Below are 17,951 nucleotides of genomic sequence, written 5' to 3' on the forward strand. Positions count from 1 at the left end.
TCTATATACGGTACCTATTTCGTATGCACCTCACCACTGTATAGTTTATACCCTTAATTCGCTAATATAAAGTATATTGTGTATTTGCATTTTGGAGCTTTTGGAGAGTGCCAAGTTATGTATTTTTGTGAACATAAATTTAAGTACTTTGTTGACTGATTGATACTTTTCAACACTCAATCGGTGCTTCCAACATTTTAGAAAAAAGGTTTGAACAATACATGTTACTAAGTAGGAACTTGCTTGTTTTCAATTATAAATATTTTGTAACAATAAAAAATATTGACTTGAAAAATATTTAAATCAAATATTTTGATTATCAAGTGTGAATAACTATTAGTATTTTTACACATTATGATGACAAATAATAACCAAGTGCCCTAACCTAGCTCAAAAAGTTGCAAGTGTGAAAATTATAAGGGTAATATACAAAATGTATTTGTTGACAATCTCAATTTGGTCAAATTCAAGAAATAAACTACATATTTGTACTTGGTCCATTTAATAATGAACAGACCAGTTGATAGAACTATCCGCAATAATTAAACATTCGCATGTTTCAAGGATTGTCTTATTGTTTACTTCAGCTGTTTATAAAGCAAACGTCCAGTCAAGATTGAGTAATTTTACCTGCTTACCCAAAAAACATGTCCAAGTCAACTCTTCTAGATAAAATAAAGAATCCTGATGTGCCAGGTAAATGACTATTTTAAAATTATTTATTTGGTCAATTATAATAAGAGTTAAATAAATCACCTATTTTAGAGTAAATTGTAATAAATTTTACTCGATAAACAAGCAATAATATTTTATGAATTTTAGGTTTTGAAGAAGTATTGCCACCGCCACCGCCACCGCCACCTCCTCCAATCATTTCTGAAAATGCTCCAGAGGTTGTGGATAATAATAGTAGCAATCCTCCTTTCCCAAATGTACCACCGGCATCTTATTATATGACAGCTCAAGCACACATTCAAGCCACAGCAAATCAACCATGGTGGTTACCGACTGAAGTAGATACTTCTGAAGTTTACACCCAGTGGTATGAATCTGCTTATAAAGCAGCACTGCAATCTGCACAAGAAAAAGATTGTATTGGTAAAAACAAAGTCAAATATTACAAGAGAAAAGCAGAAGTCATTGACCCAAAAGTTGATGCAGGTATGTACATATTATTTAATCATTTCTACTCCAATCGATTTTCACATTTGAATATAAATTTGTGTATTTATGGTATTTGATTTTTAATAAATAGAAAAAGTTGCAAATGCTCAAAAGGAATTGTCAGTATTAATGAAACCACTCAAATGTGATTTATGCAATGCAGTGGTGAGTAAAATATTTTTTGATTTTAAACATGATGGAACAGACATGATAAAATTACATAAAAACTTATTTCAGATGAATTCTACACTGCAGGCAAGGTTGCATTACCAAGGAAAACCACACCAAAAAAAGGTTTCCATGTTTCTCAACCAAAGTGCTAAAAAAGCAAAAACAGAAGATGGCCAAGTATCGAGCACAACTAGCAGCGATTGGAATACTTATTGTGAAGTATGACTTGTGCTATATGAAATTTCTAGTTTTATATAGACCTACACATTTATATGCGTGTATTTTAAACTGATTTCAGATCTGTAAAATTTGGTTTACATCTCAAACTGATGCAAGCCAGCATTATGCTGGCAAAAAACATTTAAAAGCAGCTTTTGGAACTAAAGTAAAGTAAGTTTATTTGTGTTTATTACCGGCAGCAGCAAGTAATTGAATGCTGAAAAATTTCAAATTTTATTTTGATTTTCAGATCTCCTAAAAAGACTCAACCTAAAGTGCAAATCGATCCAACTGGAAGGTATGGAATTGGTATGGCTTTTCAGCCGGAAATTGTAGTAGCTCAACCACCATTACCTCCTGAAAATCCTCCTATAATGGTTCCAGCCATACCTGCAGTAGCACCTCTTCCGCCTGTTCCGCAGTATTCACAACCAGCTGTCCCCTTCCCTGCTCCACTTCGTTGTGATCTTTGTGGAATATCTGCTAACCGTCAAGACCAATTGGACACTCACAAGAGAGGGACAAAACATATGAAAATGTTGAAACTCCATGGTCTTCCCGTGACAGGTACAGGTATGTGACGATAACAATTTTGAATTTGAATATCAAGAAACGCTTTTACATTGTATCAACATGAACGTGCTCATGCTTTTAGAAACAACACCAGCTGTCAAGACAATAGATTACTCAATTTACAGAACGCCATCAGGTAAAAATCATTTTAAGCTATTTTCTCCGAGCTAGAAAACGAAGCTGAATATTTTCATTTTAAATGTTGAATTATTATTTACAGGACAATACTACTGCGCTCCGTGCAATATTTCCTTGAATTCCGAAATATCGTTCGGCCAACACATGGAGAGCAAAAAGCACAAGAATCAAGTGAATCCAAAGCAGCCGGCACCGTCGTCCCCAGTGGCCAAGAAGGCGAAGAAGAAGTAAATACTAGTTGTCTAGGTGCAGAGAAATTAAGAGAAAGATCAAATGTAACACGTATTATAACGAAACTGTCGCGCGTTATTGGAAAATAACGTCATAATCTTTGTATACATATAGCCTATAGGTGGTATCGATCCCGATGCGATTATTAAATCGAATATAAGCCGCAAGCCCCTGAATTTAGCGTCGGCTATCACGTGAAGATTGCGCGCAATTTATCTATAATACGACTCGCTAACGAGATAAACTGATCGAACGCTCGCTTGATGAAAATATAAATATATTAGTCGAAGCTTATTGAGCGTGTATATTTATATATCGCGGGCGATTAAAATTAAATTAGATTGGCCGCGCAAGTTAAGCGCCTATTTACGCGGCGACTCGTTAATAGCGTCTGCGTCGCGAGCGAGTAATTGCCAACATTTATTCAATTATCAAGTCATTAAGCGTATCGTCGCGCGCTCGAGTTGGCGCGGTTCGCCGATTTCCAAAGAAAAATCGAGAATACACACGCGGTGAAGAGGGAGAGAAAAATGCGCGAGCAAGCGATCAAGTAAGAGCTCTAGTCGACGACGACGACGACAACGACGACAAGAGGAACTGCGCGTCCGGTCCGTATGTTGAGCGTGAAGCGTCCGAGATATTTTCGGAAAGTCGAAGAAGAAGAAGAAGAAGCAGCAGCAGCAGCAGCAGCAGTATATACAGGGCGGCGCGAGGAACTTGTCCCCTTCCCTCGCTGCGCTTCCTATCTCGTCCTGCTCCTCTCGCGCTTCGCTTGCTGCTGCTGTGCTCCATCGTTTTGCATTCTCGATGCGAAAGAGCGAGAGAGAGGGGCAGAGAGAAAGAGTGCGGCGACCGAGCTAGCAGAGTAGAGAGAGAGAGAGAGAGAGAGAGAGAGAGCAGCCTTTTGGTCGCTTTTCGAGCGAACTCGTTCTACGGCAATTTAGCGTCCTGCTCGTTTTTTTGGCCTCGGCCTGGTCCGCCGCTCAGCCGGGACGCTTTTTTTCTTTCATCTGAAATTCAACTACCACCACATGGCGAGGCTCTTTCTCTCTCTCTCTCTCTCTCGCTCATCGCGCTCTTTTCGCCCAGTCGCGTAGATTACAATCAGTCCGACGCGAAATCTAGCATCGGTGCTCGCGGCCCATTTTTTAGACACTACCCCCTTTCGACAATTGTCGTCATTTTCCCCGCTCCGAAGCTCGCTAAATTAATTACACTTGTATACCTCCTTCTGAAATTGCCGTCATGCGCGCTATTCGCCACCCCTTCGACCGCATTCCCGCATGACTGTATATACCTTGCGTGTATAAGCGACGTACTAATGTATATAGGCGTCCTCGCTCGAATCAAATGAATTACTCGTCGGAAAATCGTTGTCTCAATCATATCTAGATGTGTACGCGTATGTGTACTGAAGTACGCGAGATATACAATGTATATTATTCAGCCGAAACCCTGCAATTCTTTGCACTCAAAAGACTATATCGCACTCTCTCTCTCTCTCTCAATCGCGCAGTTTGCAGATTATTTTTGAGACCAATTTTTTGTACAACTTGATACACGTATGTAAATCCTCGTAAAATTGTAGCGAGTTCTATATTTTGACTACTTGTTGAACAATGAATATCAATTCTGTATAGGAATATAATGCATGATAAGAGTGTTGCGCGCGCGCATGTGTGTAGGTAGCAGAAATCACACATTATACCTACGTATCGAGCGTAAATCCGATGTTCAAGTTTTAATAAAGAATATTGATATCTCAAGAATTGTTTAAGCATTACACTTATCGAGTCGTCCCGCAGATTCATCAAGGTGCAATAGGTCTCTGGATCGGACTCGCACTTGATCTACTCTGGCCGGTCGCTATATGGAAGAATTTCTCGCGGGAGGAGCCTCCGAAGACGACAGCCAGCAGCAGTAGCCGCAGACAGCGTGACCGAGAAAATCAATCTTGCGCTGCGCTCTATAATATACCGTCCACTCGCTCTCGAGTCTAATGCTCACGATGTCGTTCCGTTGCGGCAGAGTAAGTAATCATTGCAAATTTGGTTTGCGCCGCGGCGACTCGTTGACGAAACTCGCGCATATATGGTTCTGTCGACACGATGGATTCGGGCATTTTTATCGCCGTTCAAGGATTCCGATGCGGTTTCATTAGAAAGTGCTCAGTGTGTGTGTGTGTGTGTGTCTGTCTATAGGTTTACAAGCAGCGTCTCGCAACTGGCTCTCCACTTTTCCCTCTCGCTCTGTGTGTTTGCGTACAGAGCTGTATTTCGCAGCTATCCCAGACTCGTCAGTCTATACCTATATGCTGTAGCTTATAAAATGTTTAACGAGATGCGCCAACGTACCTTATGTATTATATCGAAAATTAAACGACAGTCAGTTGCGATTCAATTATACTCCAAAGCGTAGGTATGATATGTAATCTAAACGGCACGCGCGATTATACGATATGATTTATCGATTCCTCCGATCAATATAGATGGAAATTCAATTACGCAGAGAACGACGGCCAGCAGCAATAAGACATCTCAGCTCGCTAGAGAGAGAGAGAGATAGAATAAGAGAATAAGAGACTTGAATGCACGCGCGCGAATTTTCGTAGAATTTGATTAAAGCGAATATCGACATTTCATCGCTGCGGGGGACGATTCGTTTCTCTTCGTCGGAATCTCTCTCTCTCTCTCTCTCTCTCGGGCCGGATAGAAAACGTCGCGCGCATATATCCATCGCCGGGCTTCGAAGAAGCGCCCGATATCGTTCCAAGGATAGGATATGGAAAAATTTATTTAACGAGAAGCCTTAGCTCGAATTACACACATCGCACGCGCAAGTGTGTCGAGGATATCCTTGGAGAGAGAGAGAGAGAGAGAGAGAGAGAGAAAGAAAAAACTGTCATCGAGTCTTTTTTGCACTTGGGAAAATAGCAGCGGCGGTAATATATAATGGAGACATCGTCGTCAGCGGCGGGAGAGATAATAAGGAGAGCCGCCGCCGCCGCCGCCGCGCTCTGGTATCCGCGCATAAGGGACATTTCTAATATCGCTAACGAACGTCTAAGCGAGTTAGCATGAGAACGTCGGCTCTCGCGAGTATACTTATACACAAGTACAAGAGAGAGAGAGAGAGAGAACGTCGCGGATCCTTTGTCCGCGTTGCGCGCTGCGCACCGACAGTCCATTGTTCGTTTCTTCCACTTTGATTCTCTTCTCTCTCGCGCGTGCTCCTCCTTTTTTGCCCTCCTTTCCAGTTCCTCTTTTTACGTCTTTATCTTTGCGCCAGCAGTTCTCCAGGTTCACAGAGAGAGAGAGAGAGAGAGAGAGGCCGATTCGATCCCGCCGCCGTCGAGTCCTTGCCGCCTGCTTTCGGAAATTCGTGCAATTATTTGTCGATTAGGCAGCTCATCGGCTTGCGGCGGCGCTCGTTTGCTCTCTTACTCTCCGCGCGAGCAGAGGCCATCAGGCACACTTGTTGTGTACTCTGCCGCTTGTAAGTATAAACTGCCGATAGAGCCCCCAGAGCCGACTTCCTCTTCTTGCGCGTTATTATTGCTATTATGTATATATAGGTAGGTGCGTGCTTTGACGAGTGCGCGGGGACAATTTTTTAAATCAACGACGAGAGCGCTTGTTTCGTTGTGTGTGTATACTGCGCAAAAACTCGTTCGAATCTTCCCGCGGCTGTGGTAATCTCTCGCGTTGGATTTTTTTCATTTCGCTATAGTTGGTATTATTATATTAGCGCGCGGTACAGGAAATTGGCCGCGTGTTTTCTAATGTACAGCCGTCGATCGTTTTTTGCTGTAAAAAACCTGATGTTGAATCCTCTAGAGGTTCGCCGGAAGAATTTTGACGTAATTGTTAATTCAAAATTTATTCTAGGATATAGCTGGTGTGCTAATACTTTCCCGCAGGAAATTATGCATAATTCATGGAGCCGTTAGCGCTGAAAGAGATTTTTCATTAAGAATCATCGTTAATTCCACGCGGCGAGTATAAACCTTATTTCGAAAATAACCGATTTCCTCTATCATACTTAATGAAATAAAACCTCGGGGAATAGCCGAAGCTTGTACAGTTTTTCGTTCTCCACTGATCAAATATTTATACACGCGATCGAATTCAGACCGCATCTAAAATAATATCTTTCAGTGAATCTCTCAAGAGTGCGCGAATAAATACAGCTATATATAGTATTAGGTGTACAGCTATACGAGACACTCATTAACCAGAAACGAAATTTCCGACCCGAGAGAGTGATTGCCGATCTCTCGGTGTAAAGAACCGCAGAGAGAAAGAGAGAGAGAGAGAGAGAGAGAGAGATAGGGGGGGGGGGAGAAGAACACGCAGCCATAGGGCCCGAATCATCGATGCGTCTTGAAAAAGAAGGAAGCTGTGGGCAGAGGAGAAATAAGAGGAGAGCAATGAAAGTCGCTAATGGGGGAGCTAGGAACGAGAGAGAGAGAGAGAGAGAGCTGAGGACGACCACCAATGTCGAGCGCGCGAGCTGCACAACAAGAAGAAAATATATAATAAGAAGAGAGCTGCAGCGCAGCTCTCCTCTCTCCGACGGCCTAAATGCGCTCCGCGAAGAGTGTGATCAAGTCGGGCGGAAATACGACTCGAGCCCTTTCCCTCGCGGCTCGTTTACCGGCCCCAAGACAATCTCGATCGCTCGACTATACTCGCGCACAGATCAAAAGGCTGCCCTGATACCGCTACGGCTTATATATCTATATATATATATATATAATTCGTCCTAGAAAGTATACTTTTATGCCGCGGAGGGTGCGCGGATTATTCCTCTCGCGCGCATAGTGTGTGTGTGTGTGTGTGTAAACACGCATAAAAAGCGGCCGCTCGAGATATTCGGGTCAGCTGATCGTTATCGCAGAGCGATGTCGCTATATCATGTGTTTTCCGCGCGGCGCGACCGCCGGAAATCCAGAGCAGGGGATGAAAAAAAAGGTATAGCCCGCTGCAACATAGTTTCGATCCGCCAGAGTATTACTCATATATATATATATATATAGTGCATATATCGCGTGGCGATCCGAACGTTGTTTACGAGGGACTAAACGTTTTTTACGGCCTCTCTCTCTCTTGCGCGCGCGAGCGCGAGTCGAGCGGTATAATTTGCAAAAAAAGCTCGCCTCGTAAAAGCGCAATTAACTATACACTCAGCTGCTGCAGAGAGAGAGAGAGAGAGAGAGGGGGGGCGATCGGTTTTACGAGCTGCGCCCCGCGCAACAAGAAAATTTCGGCTCGCCGTGTACCTGCAGTATATGTACTGTATAGCTATATACACGTAGAGAGCGAGTCCGTAGAAATTCAATCGCGGGACATTCCTGCAGCTATATCTCCGCGCTCTCGCGCGCGAAAGACACTGGCGTCGCTGCCGCGAGTACTTATATAGAGAAGGTGGAGAGAAAGACAGAGAGAAAGAGAGGTATGCATGTGTACCATTCGCGAAAGCAGCAGCATCCGCGGGAGAAGCCGAGATAAAGAAAACGCGGGTCTCGCTGACGAAAGAAAGAAGAGAGAGAGAGAGAGAGAGAGAGAGGAGAGACCCATCGCCGTCGTCGCCGTCGTCGTCGCGGGTAGCAGCAGCAGGGCTGCATATACGCGGAGAGTCGTCCAGTCTCCGGGTGCGCATGCGCGCGCGTATTACACTTGCGACGGCCTCGCGCGGCTGCAAAAATCAATGACCCTTCCTTGCCGGCGCTCCGCCGTGTGTCTCTTGCGAGCGCGTTATATTTTCCACGATATTAGGCACTTGCATTTCTCGGAGTCGATGCCTGCCGCGGCCAGATGCAGAGCCGCGAGGAGCAGCCGAAGCGAGAAGGGAATTTCGAGTTTTCCGGGAAGACGTCGGGGGGGGGGGGGACGAGCAAAGCGTAAAACGGCCGTAGACGGCCGAATAGCGGTACGAGCAGCAGCAGCGCAGGAGAAAGAGAGATCGAGCGAGTATAGAACGGGGCGAGTCGGAGCGCGCGCGCGGGCGGCCGAGCGAGAGAGAGAGAGAGAGAAAAGAGGGGGAGCGAGAGGTAGCTCCTCGTCCGCCGCTCGCTCGGCGTACGTTGGCAGCGCTCGCGCACTCAGTTCGTCTGTGAGCGCAGGCAGAGAAGGACGACGAGCGAGCGTCCCCCCCGCGCGCGCGCTCTCTTTCTCCGTACTCTCCCTCTCTGTCTTGTTGTTTGTAACAGAGAGAGTCGCAGGATTATCGTTCGGAATTTCGCGGCGGCTTCGACAACATGGGACTGGTACTACCGGCGCGTGGTGAACAGCAGCAACGACGGCGACAGTGAGCGGCGGCGGCGGCGGCGGCGGCGGCGGCGGCGACGACAGTGCTGTGTGACGTTTTGATTCTCGTGCTCGAATAATAGAATATAGCGGATCAGCGGATCCTCGGAACAGTGTGTTGCGCTTTGTTCCGCTCTCGCTCGCAGCGTCCTCGCCGCGGTGCAGTACTCTCTCGCTTCAGATCGCTGTGCGGAGGGTGCGGGCTCTCTCTCCAAGCGCGAGGTGAATGATCGTGCGCTCTCGCGAGTATCAGTGATTCCCGCCGGTGTTTTTCGCGCGTGTGCCAGCTGCGAGGAACGACTTGTGTGCTCTCTCTCTCTCTCTCTCTCTCTCTCTTCGTGTACCCGTCTCTACCTTTCTGTCTGTCTATCTGTTCTCTCTCTCTCTCTCTCTCTCTCTCCGTGTGTTGATCAACCTGTGTGAGTGAGTGCTGTGGTGCAGAGTCCCGTAGGTATATCCGCGCGAGAGAGCTGCCTCCGCAGCCGGAGAGACGGGCTAAAATGGCGCTCGCGCCCGCCGTCCCAGCACCTCTATCGACCCTCGCAAATAACAATTCCCCGAGTGGAGCAAGGAGCGAGCAGCAGCGACACTGTTGAGCACCCGCACATCGTCCCCTGCGTGCCAGCTCCACACACCACGTCCGAGAGCAAGGCAGTGACAGAGAGAGAGAGAGAACGTGTGCGTCTTGTTCTCCCTCTAACCAGCGGCGGCAGTACTACGAGCGGACTAGCTGAGATTTGGGTAAGTCTTCCCTCTCGACCTTTTTCTACTCTTCTTTTTACTTTTCTCCTCCTCTCGCTCGCGCTCGCGCGCGCGCGGGGCGGCTTTTTTTCTTCGCTTTGCTTTCCCCGCGACCTCTTCCTCCCGTCGTTCCCCTCGGCCCGTGTCTCGCTACCGCTCCTCTCTCCTCTCTCTCTCTCTCTCTCTCTCACTGCCTCCACCTCCTCCGCGCGTTGCTCTCGCCCTCTCTCTCTCTCTCCATCGGCGCGCTTTCTTTCGAGTTTGCGAAAAGTTTTTGCGGCTTCACTCCTGCACGAGAGCCGTATCCTCCTCTCTCTTTCGCTCTCTTTCGCTCTCTTCGCCCGCGCGCGCGCTCGGCTTGTTTGGTCAAGCGAGCAGCGACTCGCTGCTGCCATCACGCAGCTGGAGAAGCCTGAAGAAAATGGGTTTCGCCGCTGCAGATGCAAACTTGTAAAACGCTCCGAGAAAGAGCACCTCTGCCCTCTCTTACTCTCTATACACATACTTACTTGCGCGTTTGCTCCGAAAGGTGTGCGATTTTTCCGTGGACTGCACCGACGGGGCAAACTTTTTCCTATTATAAGTACACCTGCGACATTGCCCATTTCTTTCCCTCTCTCGGCCGCACATAATCTCTTTTGTCAAAAGACGACTACTCGATTTCACCCCGGATAATCGCGGTGGAAGCCGTCGTCTGCTTCACCTATTCACAACGTAAACGCTCTCTCCAGCGGCAGTCGATGCAAAAGTGCTGCTGGCGATGTTTACCGGGCCGTGAAACACATAAACCTTCATACACATACAGTTCAAACCGTGCACAGCGGAATAATTCGGCCAAAATGTCCTCGCATTGGTATAGGTAAATTAGCGAGTAAGAGGAAACCGGCGGTGCGCATGAAAATTTCACGTTCTTCTCGCGTGTCGTGCTCTCGTATGCGCATCGACGAATCGATCTATGCATATGTACAGGCTCTTGCACAAGTGGGTCAATAAGGACGAAGCAATTGCCAAATAGAACGCGCGGCCAAGGAAAATGTTCAGCATAAGGGAAGAAAAGCGGTAAGCTCGAGCACACACACGCGCGTACGAATAGAAGAGAGAGCTTTCGCACCCCACAGCAGATTACTATACCGGCGTGCTATCGTCCCTTATTTGAACTTGGCTCTGCGGGCAAATATTTTGCGCCGGTAAACACTCGCCGCCGCCCATGACGGATCATTCCCCGTTAGCGGACGCCAAACTCTCTCTCTCTCTTGCGCGCGCGCGCGCGGGCTTCTGATCCGTAGGAATCCGCTCTCGGATTTTTCTCTCCGCGCCTGGATTTATACACACACACAGACACCTATACCCGTATACATCTCTACCGCGGGGGGAGGAGAGTCGGCGCAAAAACGAGGAGCGCCGTTATCTCGGCCGATTGCCACATTCTGTTTCGTCGCCGTTGCTTATATATACATGCTTTATACGTTCGGATTTTACTCCCGCGGATGCGCGAGCGCTTGCCTCTCTCGCGCCCGGGACTTTACGACTACGCGGCTAAATTCAATTAGAACTTTTTCATACGCGCGCCGCTGCCGTGGAATATTAAACGTTGCGCAAGCCGCCGAGTCGCGCGATTGCGAGAGAGAGAGAGGGGGGGGGGGACTACGGGGGGAAGGCGAAATTTCATTTCTGCCTATTATCTGTAGGCGCTCCGTGTGTGCGTGAGAAGGTAAATTTTGCTCGTCATGCAGCTGGACAACTGTTGCACTAGCTCGCACGGGGATGAATTTCGATGGCGACTAATACGCCAAATACGAGAGAGAGAGAGAGAGAGAGAGAGAGAGAGAGAGAGAGAGAGAGAGCTTATCGGGGCCTCGCTATTTACGAGGCGCCATATAACGCTATGACCTGACCAGAAGCGACTCGTAAAGAGCATCGGTTGGAATTTCGTTTTACGCTGGCGCGTAATTGATTGCGCATAGAGCTGGTGTGTATGCGGAGGGAAAAGTGAATTTTCCACGCTTCGCTGTTATACGTGTCCCGAATGTGCAAGGAGCTCCAGTGCCCAAGATGCCTATCGCCGTGTATTTATGTATACATACTCTATGCGAGAGTCGTAATAGCACAGCGCGAGTGAGCCGGATCGGTCCCGGCCGGTCTCTACCTGTCGCTCTCGCTGTGCAGCAGCAGCATAGCGCTAAAGGACGTCTTTTCCTCTCTCTCTCCCTCCGCGTCACGTTCCCATCAGGACGTGAGGGAGTTGCGGAGAGCTTCCTAATTTCTCGGGGCTCGATTTCAGCTCTCCTTTGTGTGCAGCGAGAACATTTTTCCCGCCGACGCCCGGGGAGTTATTATGTTTCGTGCAGTAGACGACGACGACGACGAGGCCGGAAGGACTGTGTGTGTGAGTGTGCAATAAAGAACCGTAAACTTTTCTTTCTCTCCCGCGCGCGGCTCGAGACTAGAGCACAACGACTCTTTCATTCTCGGACGACGGCGACGACGACGTTGACGTACTCGGGGGCAGATAAGAGAGATCGCCGGCTGATAGCGACTTATGTTATAGCCTGTGTGTGTGTGTGTGTGTCGCGAGGCGTATAAATAGAAACGCAACTCCCCCGCTTTCTCGGTAATTAGGCTCCTCCTGCTGCTTTTTCGCCGTCTGTGGTGTATATATAGATAGCGTGTCCTATGCGTTTGTACGGGGCGGGGGAGAGAGATAGAACGCAATTTGCGCGCATCTGCCGACGTAATCGTACGATTTCGGGGCTAACAACCGCCGCACGAAGGAGAGAGAGTAAAGAGCTCTGGCCCCGAGAAGGACACTGCAGACAAAGAGAGGAGAGCAGAGACTGCAGCAGGAGCTGCTGTCCCGAAGGAGAAGCAGAGGAGAAGAAGAAGAAGAAGAGGTTACCCGTTACGTTCTCTCTCTCTCTCTCTCTCTCTCTCTCTCTCTCTCTCTCTCTCTCTCTCTTGCTTCTATACTTGTTTCCGAAGCTAAAAGTCTTTTACCGAAACGCTTGGGTACTCGCGTCGGCGGCGGCGGCGCTCCAGAGAGGAAGATCTTCTACGTCGATAAAAGCTCGAGCGGGCGCGACGTGTACGTACCGTTAATAGAAAATAATCCCAGGCGGCGAATAATAATCATAACGCCGTCGTCGTCGTCGCCGCCTCCGTTTGTATATTATCTTATGAGAATATTTTTTTTTTCCATTCTTCTCCTTTTTTTTCTCAAGCATCGAGAATATCGTCGCGCGCGGCGACGTGTTCTAATATGCGTGTGTCCAGGAAGCTATAGCGCGACACGTTTGCTTTTTTTCTCTCTGCGCGTAATGTATAACATAGCGCGCGGTCTCTCGTTTAATTCGCGCGCGCGTATACGCATGTTTTATTAATGAGTCGAGTTCGAGAGAGAATGAGTATGGAGCGATCGTGAATCAGAGATACATAACGCGCGAGCCGCGTTATCGAGTATGAAAACACTTTCCTCCGTGCTATGCGTATTACTTTCCGACTAATTCACTCGCGCGCACGCATTTCCGTAATACTTACAACTCGATACTTCACTTCGTGTCACACAGCGGCTGCTCGAGCGACGACGTATAACGTATCAATATTAATGAGTCTCTCCGCGGTGGACACACTGTATGTAAAACTGTATGCTAATACATGCACGCACACAAATGCATCCGGAATTTTTGCCTTCATCGAAGCATAAGCTCCACACGAATATTATATCCCCTTGTGTGTGTGTGTGTGTGTGTGTGTGTGTGTGTGTGTGTGTGCAGTGCGCTGGGGCTTTTAAATATTTTACTCTCCGCAAGAGGGACCGGCTTTTTATTCGCCTATATGTATACATATATATGTGGCAATAAAACGCAAACGGATAGAAGATCCGGAGCCATAACGAAAATGGAAATCCTTTTACGTGTACCACTGCTGCTGATATCGCGGCGGTTGGCCCTTAATATCTAGGCGCTGCACACAAGAGCTACTGCTGCTGCTGCTGCTGCTGTGGCACGTATAATACGTGTATACGAGAGAGTCGTGCGCGCGTACGTACGTTATGCATGTAAAGACTCGCACGTGCATTATACAGATGTGCTCGCAAGCGCGGCCAGTCGGGGCAATCAAGCCCCGGCGATTAATTATTTATTACCACCAGCGGCACCGGCGGGTTTATTATATCGGGCCTGCAGCAGCGGCAGCTTGGAAAAGTGTTACAAAGCGCGCGGAAACTAGAAAAAGCCGATGAGACTGCAATTGAAACGGGCGTAGAGCATTTTTCGCGAGAGCGGCACGCTTTTATTGGAAAAGTTTTGTTCCCCGCGAGCGCGCGCGAGAGAGAGAGAGAGAGAGAGAGAGAGAGAGAGAGAGAGGACACAGATTTAATATCGCGAGTAGCGCGCGGGTTTGAGCGCGCCTGTATCGACGATACACGTTCGGAAACGAGTTCATGCATTACACACTCTCTCTCTCTCTCTCCTTTCATACCCGGGGCAGCAGCTCTCTTTTTGTCCGCGTATCGATATCGCGCGCGAGGATTACCCGCTCGCTCGTTAATTTTTCATTCTTCATTTCGACGGCGGCGGGAAAAAGAGAGTGGGTGTATTCTCTCTCCCGATTGTTTCCCCTTAATCATATACCGCGTCACACTGCCTCTCTCTCTCTCTCTCTCTCTCGGCCATTCGCGATGAATGAAGCCAATCATTTTATTTGATCAGCCCGCGCGCGCTCCATATTACACCGCCTCTCTTCTCGTCGGTGCGAGCTTCTAGGCGCCGCTGTTAATATGCGCGCTTTGAAAGGCCGATTGTGCTGTACACGCTATATCAATTTTCCCACAATCGTTCTCGCGTTCGTTTGACAGCGAAGAATTCGCGATCGCTATTGTATGGATCGAGCGCGTTAAAAATTAAATCAGACATATAACGGCGCATACCTGTCCATCAGAGACGCTGAAATTAGTGCAAACACGCTCAAGCCCAGCTATAACAGTATGTAGCGAGCGAGAGCTGCTATCGCCGAGAGAGATCTCTCGAAAAACACACACGGAGTCGCGGCGATAAAGTTGAATCCGACACTGGCTTGGCGACTGTCGTTGCGTTATTTACGAGAGACAGAGAGATGCTGCGTATACGGGCCCCGGGAAAATATAGTTAGCAGGAAAGGGCATCAATTTCTTCTTTACGAGCGCGCGTGTTTATTGTGAAACTGAAAACCGAGAGATAGCCCCGCCCCGGGGCGATAGAATCTCCAGGAAGAAGAGGGAAAAAAAAGGAGGATCGGGCCGAAAAAACGCGCTGCAGGCATGATTTGTCATTCAACGACGCGCGGAGCACGCAGCTATGCGCGCGGGCCGAATATATATACAAGCGATCCGGTTTCTCGCTTTGACACAGAGTAGACCCCCTCGTCGCTATCTCCCTGGCCCATCGCGCGCGATCCGAGATAAGCCATCGCTTTCAAGGTCATCATGTGCGCCGTGACCTCGCGCGCGCGCTACTCGTCATATTACGTGTGTATCCTATATACATGATACGCGTATCGCAGAAATTCGGCCCGGCTTTCTCGCCGCCGTCGGCTCGATTTCCCTTTGTGCGGCTGCTGCTGTTATGCGGGGACGGCAGCAAAAAGTTGTGTATACACACACGCGCCGTCTGTCTGCTGCCGCGCAGGTGCAGGTGCGCGTCGTCTCGATTTTCTCTCCGTCGGCGGGCAATTTCTCCGCGGCGGCGAACGACGGTAATCATCGGAGCGATTGCACCGGGCCGTTTCGCCGAAATTTATATCGCGTCTCAATGCTCTTTTTCGCTTATCGCTTTCGCTCGCGCCTGTTTGTCACCGCCGCCACGGCTGATCCTTTTGTCAACTCGGCTTGTTTCTTTTGTCCTCGAACGAATTCGTCATTTTTTTTTTGTTTGTCTCCTCAACGACCTCTGATATATAATTGCATTACGCTCGCGATATCCGCGAACACCGATTCGGAAAATGAATCGAATTTGTCGCGTGTGTCTCTCCGCGGCAGCTGATACATCGACGTATTATTATTATCGAATCGACTTCATCCAATGCATCCGGGATTAAATAACTCGGTCGCCGACAGCAGCAGCACCGAGTCACGTATATGTAATAAGTCGTATAAAAAAAAGGAGATAATCGAGTTACACGCGAGCTTGTTCGGGAAATCCAGGCGATTCGAGGATCGATCGGAATGCTCTCGAGGGAAAGAGAGAGAGAGAGAGCCCGATATCGATTGGCCAATAATCGGCAGTGCGGCGGCGGCTATAATAAAGTTTAATTGTGCATAAAGCGGGCAACGCGCAGGCTAATGGCTCTCATTCATTATCTAATCAGCTGCTTTTATATGGGAATGTGAGGTAGCAATTTTCGCAAAGTGTATTTACGGCTACTTCTCGCCGAATGACTCAATACGAATTCCCATGCGAGTCTCAATATTATCAAAGCCCCCGCCGATGTTCCGTTATAGGATTGCGACAATCCTCTGTGTGTGTGTGTGTACGTTGCACTTGCACTCTCTTGAAAGTCGCGGCGTACGTGTGTAATGGGGCCACGGCATCGGGCGAGAACGAGGCCAAAGGGGTAAACGGCCAAACGAAGGAAATTGATGGCTTTCCCTGTGAGATAGAGATTCCCTCGCGCTACCGCTGCTGCTGCTGCAGTCGAAGAAGTGCAGTCAATCAGCGTATCGCGGATGGGGATCTTTCCTACACACACTGCACATTGTGTTACTATACACACCGCGAGAGAGATAGAGCAAGAGCCTATTTTCAGCGAATTCACTTGTCAGAGAGCGACATGAGTTAGCCGCGAGATTTTCGCGCAGAAGGCCGCCGCCGCCGCGTTCTCCTCTCACCGCGCGCCTCTGTGTCTATACCTATATGCACACAAAAGCAGAGAGATCTTATTGCTCACATCGTGCAGCGCCGGTCGATTCCGGCTATCTATGCGCGCCGTCTCTCTCTCTCTCTCTCTCTCTCTCTCTGTAATTATATACACAGCTCGAAAGAAACGGAGAGTGAGGGGGCACGTATACCTACATACTAGTACACACTCCGACTCTATACAGTCCGCCCTTTCTTCTTTTCTTCGTGTTGCTGCTGGATAACTTTTTTCCCTTCCCCCGTCGGTTATCGATCGGCGGTTCTCTCGGCACACTGCTGCAGTTCTCTCCGGTCGAGGCTAAGATCATAATTTTTATACGCGGTTTTCCTTGCGAAAGTGTGTCTGTTATATAGCTTTCCGATTGATTTGTTTGGCGGCGGTTGCGCCGAGATCAGCGAAGCTCGACTAGTTTACATCACGATTCGACGCGAATTACACTCTCTCTCTCTCGGCTAACGAGATATACAACACAGCGGCTGCTTTTGCGTCACTATCCGTTCCCTCACTCTCTCTCTCTCTCTCTCTCTCTCTCTCTCTCTCTCTCTCTCTAGTAGGATCGCTTTCAATTAGCGCTGCGCTTGACCCTTCCTTTTCTGCGATTTCACTTTTCTATAACTGTACACATGTACCTGCAACAATAACGCGTGCACCTATAGTCGCTCTTTTTATACGATGATTCACGTCATAGATTAACTTGTAGTATAAGGTATACATCTAGTAGGAGAGCGGCGGCGTTGGGTTATATCGTTGAACAATGCGGCCACGTAATGCCGAGCCATTACATTCTTTGAATTATAACACTTGCCTAGAGAGAGAGAAGCCATTCTCTCCCTCAGCGGCCGCTGATTGACGTTACCGATCTCTCTTATCCCGGGAGTTTATCTCGGCTTCGAGATCGCTTCCACACACAGATGCTCTCTAGAAGAATTACTAATATATAACGATTGATTTCTCTCCACTCGGATTTTCCTCTCCCGCGCGGTGATTAAACCGAGAGAGCTAATCCTCTCTTTGTTGCAACAAAGGCCGCAAGCTCGTCTCGTTACTGTTCACACACAGACACGGCGCACGCGACGATGATATTTTGTCAACAGACACGTGTACACACAGGTGCAACAGCGTGTGTGTATATAATACAGACAGAGGTGCTGCGCGCGAGTTATTTCGTTTGACTCGGCGCGCGCGCTTGTTGTGTACAAAAGTGAAATTTTAATTCCATTTTCAAAGCCCGCCGGGACAAAAGAAGCGAGTATATTATGTGTTATACGTATACACACACGCATCAGTCGATGAAATTCTCATCACGTAGCGGTGAAAACTCGACGGAAGTGTACCCTCGTAGTTCGACGAAAACGTGATTATCTCTCTCTCTCTCGGGGCAGCAGCAGCAGCAGCAACAACCCCCGGAATAGAAACGTCACTCCGCATTAAAATAACAATGAGGAGAGAGAGAGAGAGAGAGAGACGACGCGCGTCTTCCTCCCCCGCGTGAGTCAATAGGATACAGCTATACAGCGC

The 17,951-nt window shown here is 48.2% G+C and overlaps 2 protein-coding genes across 18 annotated transcripts in view; both read left to right on the forward strand.

Annotated features, from left to right (window-relative positions):
* Positions 1 to 19: 19 nt before the first annotated feature.
* Positions 20 to 2,790, forward strand: LOC100680087 (zinc finger protein 346). 2 transcript variants are annotated; one of them, XM_003427121.5, is made up of 9 exons: positions 20 to 208; positions 588 to 696; positions 823 to 1,161; positions 1,256 to 1,329; positions 1,402 to 1,554; positions 1,634 to 1,725; positions 1,805 to 2,127; positions 2,210 to 2,263; positions 2,348 to 2,790. In XM_003427121.5, the coding sequence occupies exons 2-9, from the start codon at positions 648 to 650 to the stop codon at positions 2,494 to 2,496; spliced, it is 1,233 nt and encodes a 410-aa protein (XP_003427169.1). In that variant the 5' UTR covers positions 20 to 208; positions 588 to 647; the 3' UTR covers positions 2,497 to 2,790. The 2 variants fall into 2 exon arrangements, with proteins under 2 accessions (XP_003427169.1, XP_016837941.1); XM_016982452.3 differs by having other exon boundaries at positions 23 to 208; positions 565 to 696.
* Positions 2,791 to 8,590: 5,800 nt separating this feature from the next.
* LOC100122986 (ephrin type-B receptor 1-B) overlaps positions 8,591 to 17,951 on the forward strand; it is a 104,670-nt gene continuing 95,309 nt past the window's right edge. For 12 of the 16 annotated variants that reach the window (XM_008211637.2, XM_008211642.2, XM_031922518.1 and 9 more), the window contains exon 1: positions 8,592 to 9,545. The gene's annotated coding sequence lies outside the window, so the exon portion shown is untranslated. Of the gene's footprint in view, positions 9,546 to 17,951 lie in introns of all 16 variants that reach the window. The other 4 variants (XM_008211638.3, XM_031922520.1, XM_008211636.3 and 1 more) reach the window with 1 other exon arrangement.

Source organism: Nasonia vitripennis, chromosome 2, assembly GCF_009193385.2.
Source record: "Nasonia vitripennis strain AsymCx chromosome 2, Nvit_psr_1.1, whole genome shotgun sequence".
Taxonomy (NCBI): Eukaryota; Metazoa; Arthropoda; class Insecta; order Hymenoptera; family Pteromalidae; genus Nasonia; species Nasonia vitripennis.

Bases quoted from the DNA above. Each gene is read 5' to 3' on its own strand.
- LOC100680087 (XM_003427121.5), top strand. From the start codon at position 648: ATGTCCAAGTCAACTCTTCTAGATAAAATAAAGAATCCTGATGTGCCA. The intron at 697-822 runs GTAAATGACTAT...TATGAATTTTAG, and splicing joins AAAGAATCCTGATGTGCCAG to GTTTTGAAGAAGTATTGCCA. The intron at 1,555-1,633 runs GTATGACTTGTG...AACTGATTTCAG, and splicing joins ATTGGAATACTTATTGTGAA to ATCTGTAAAATTTGGTTTAC.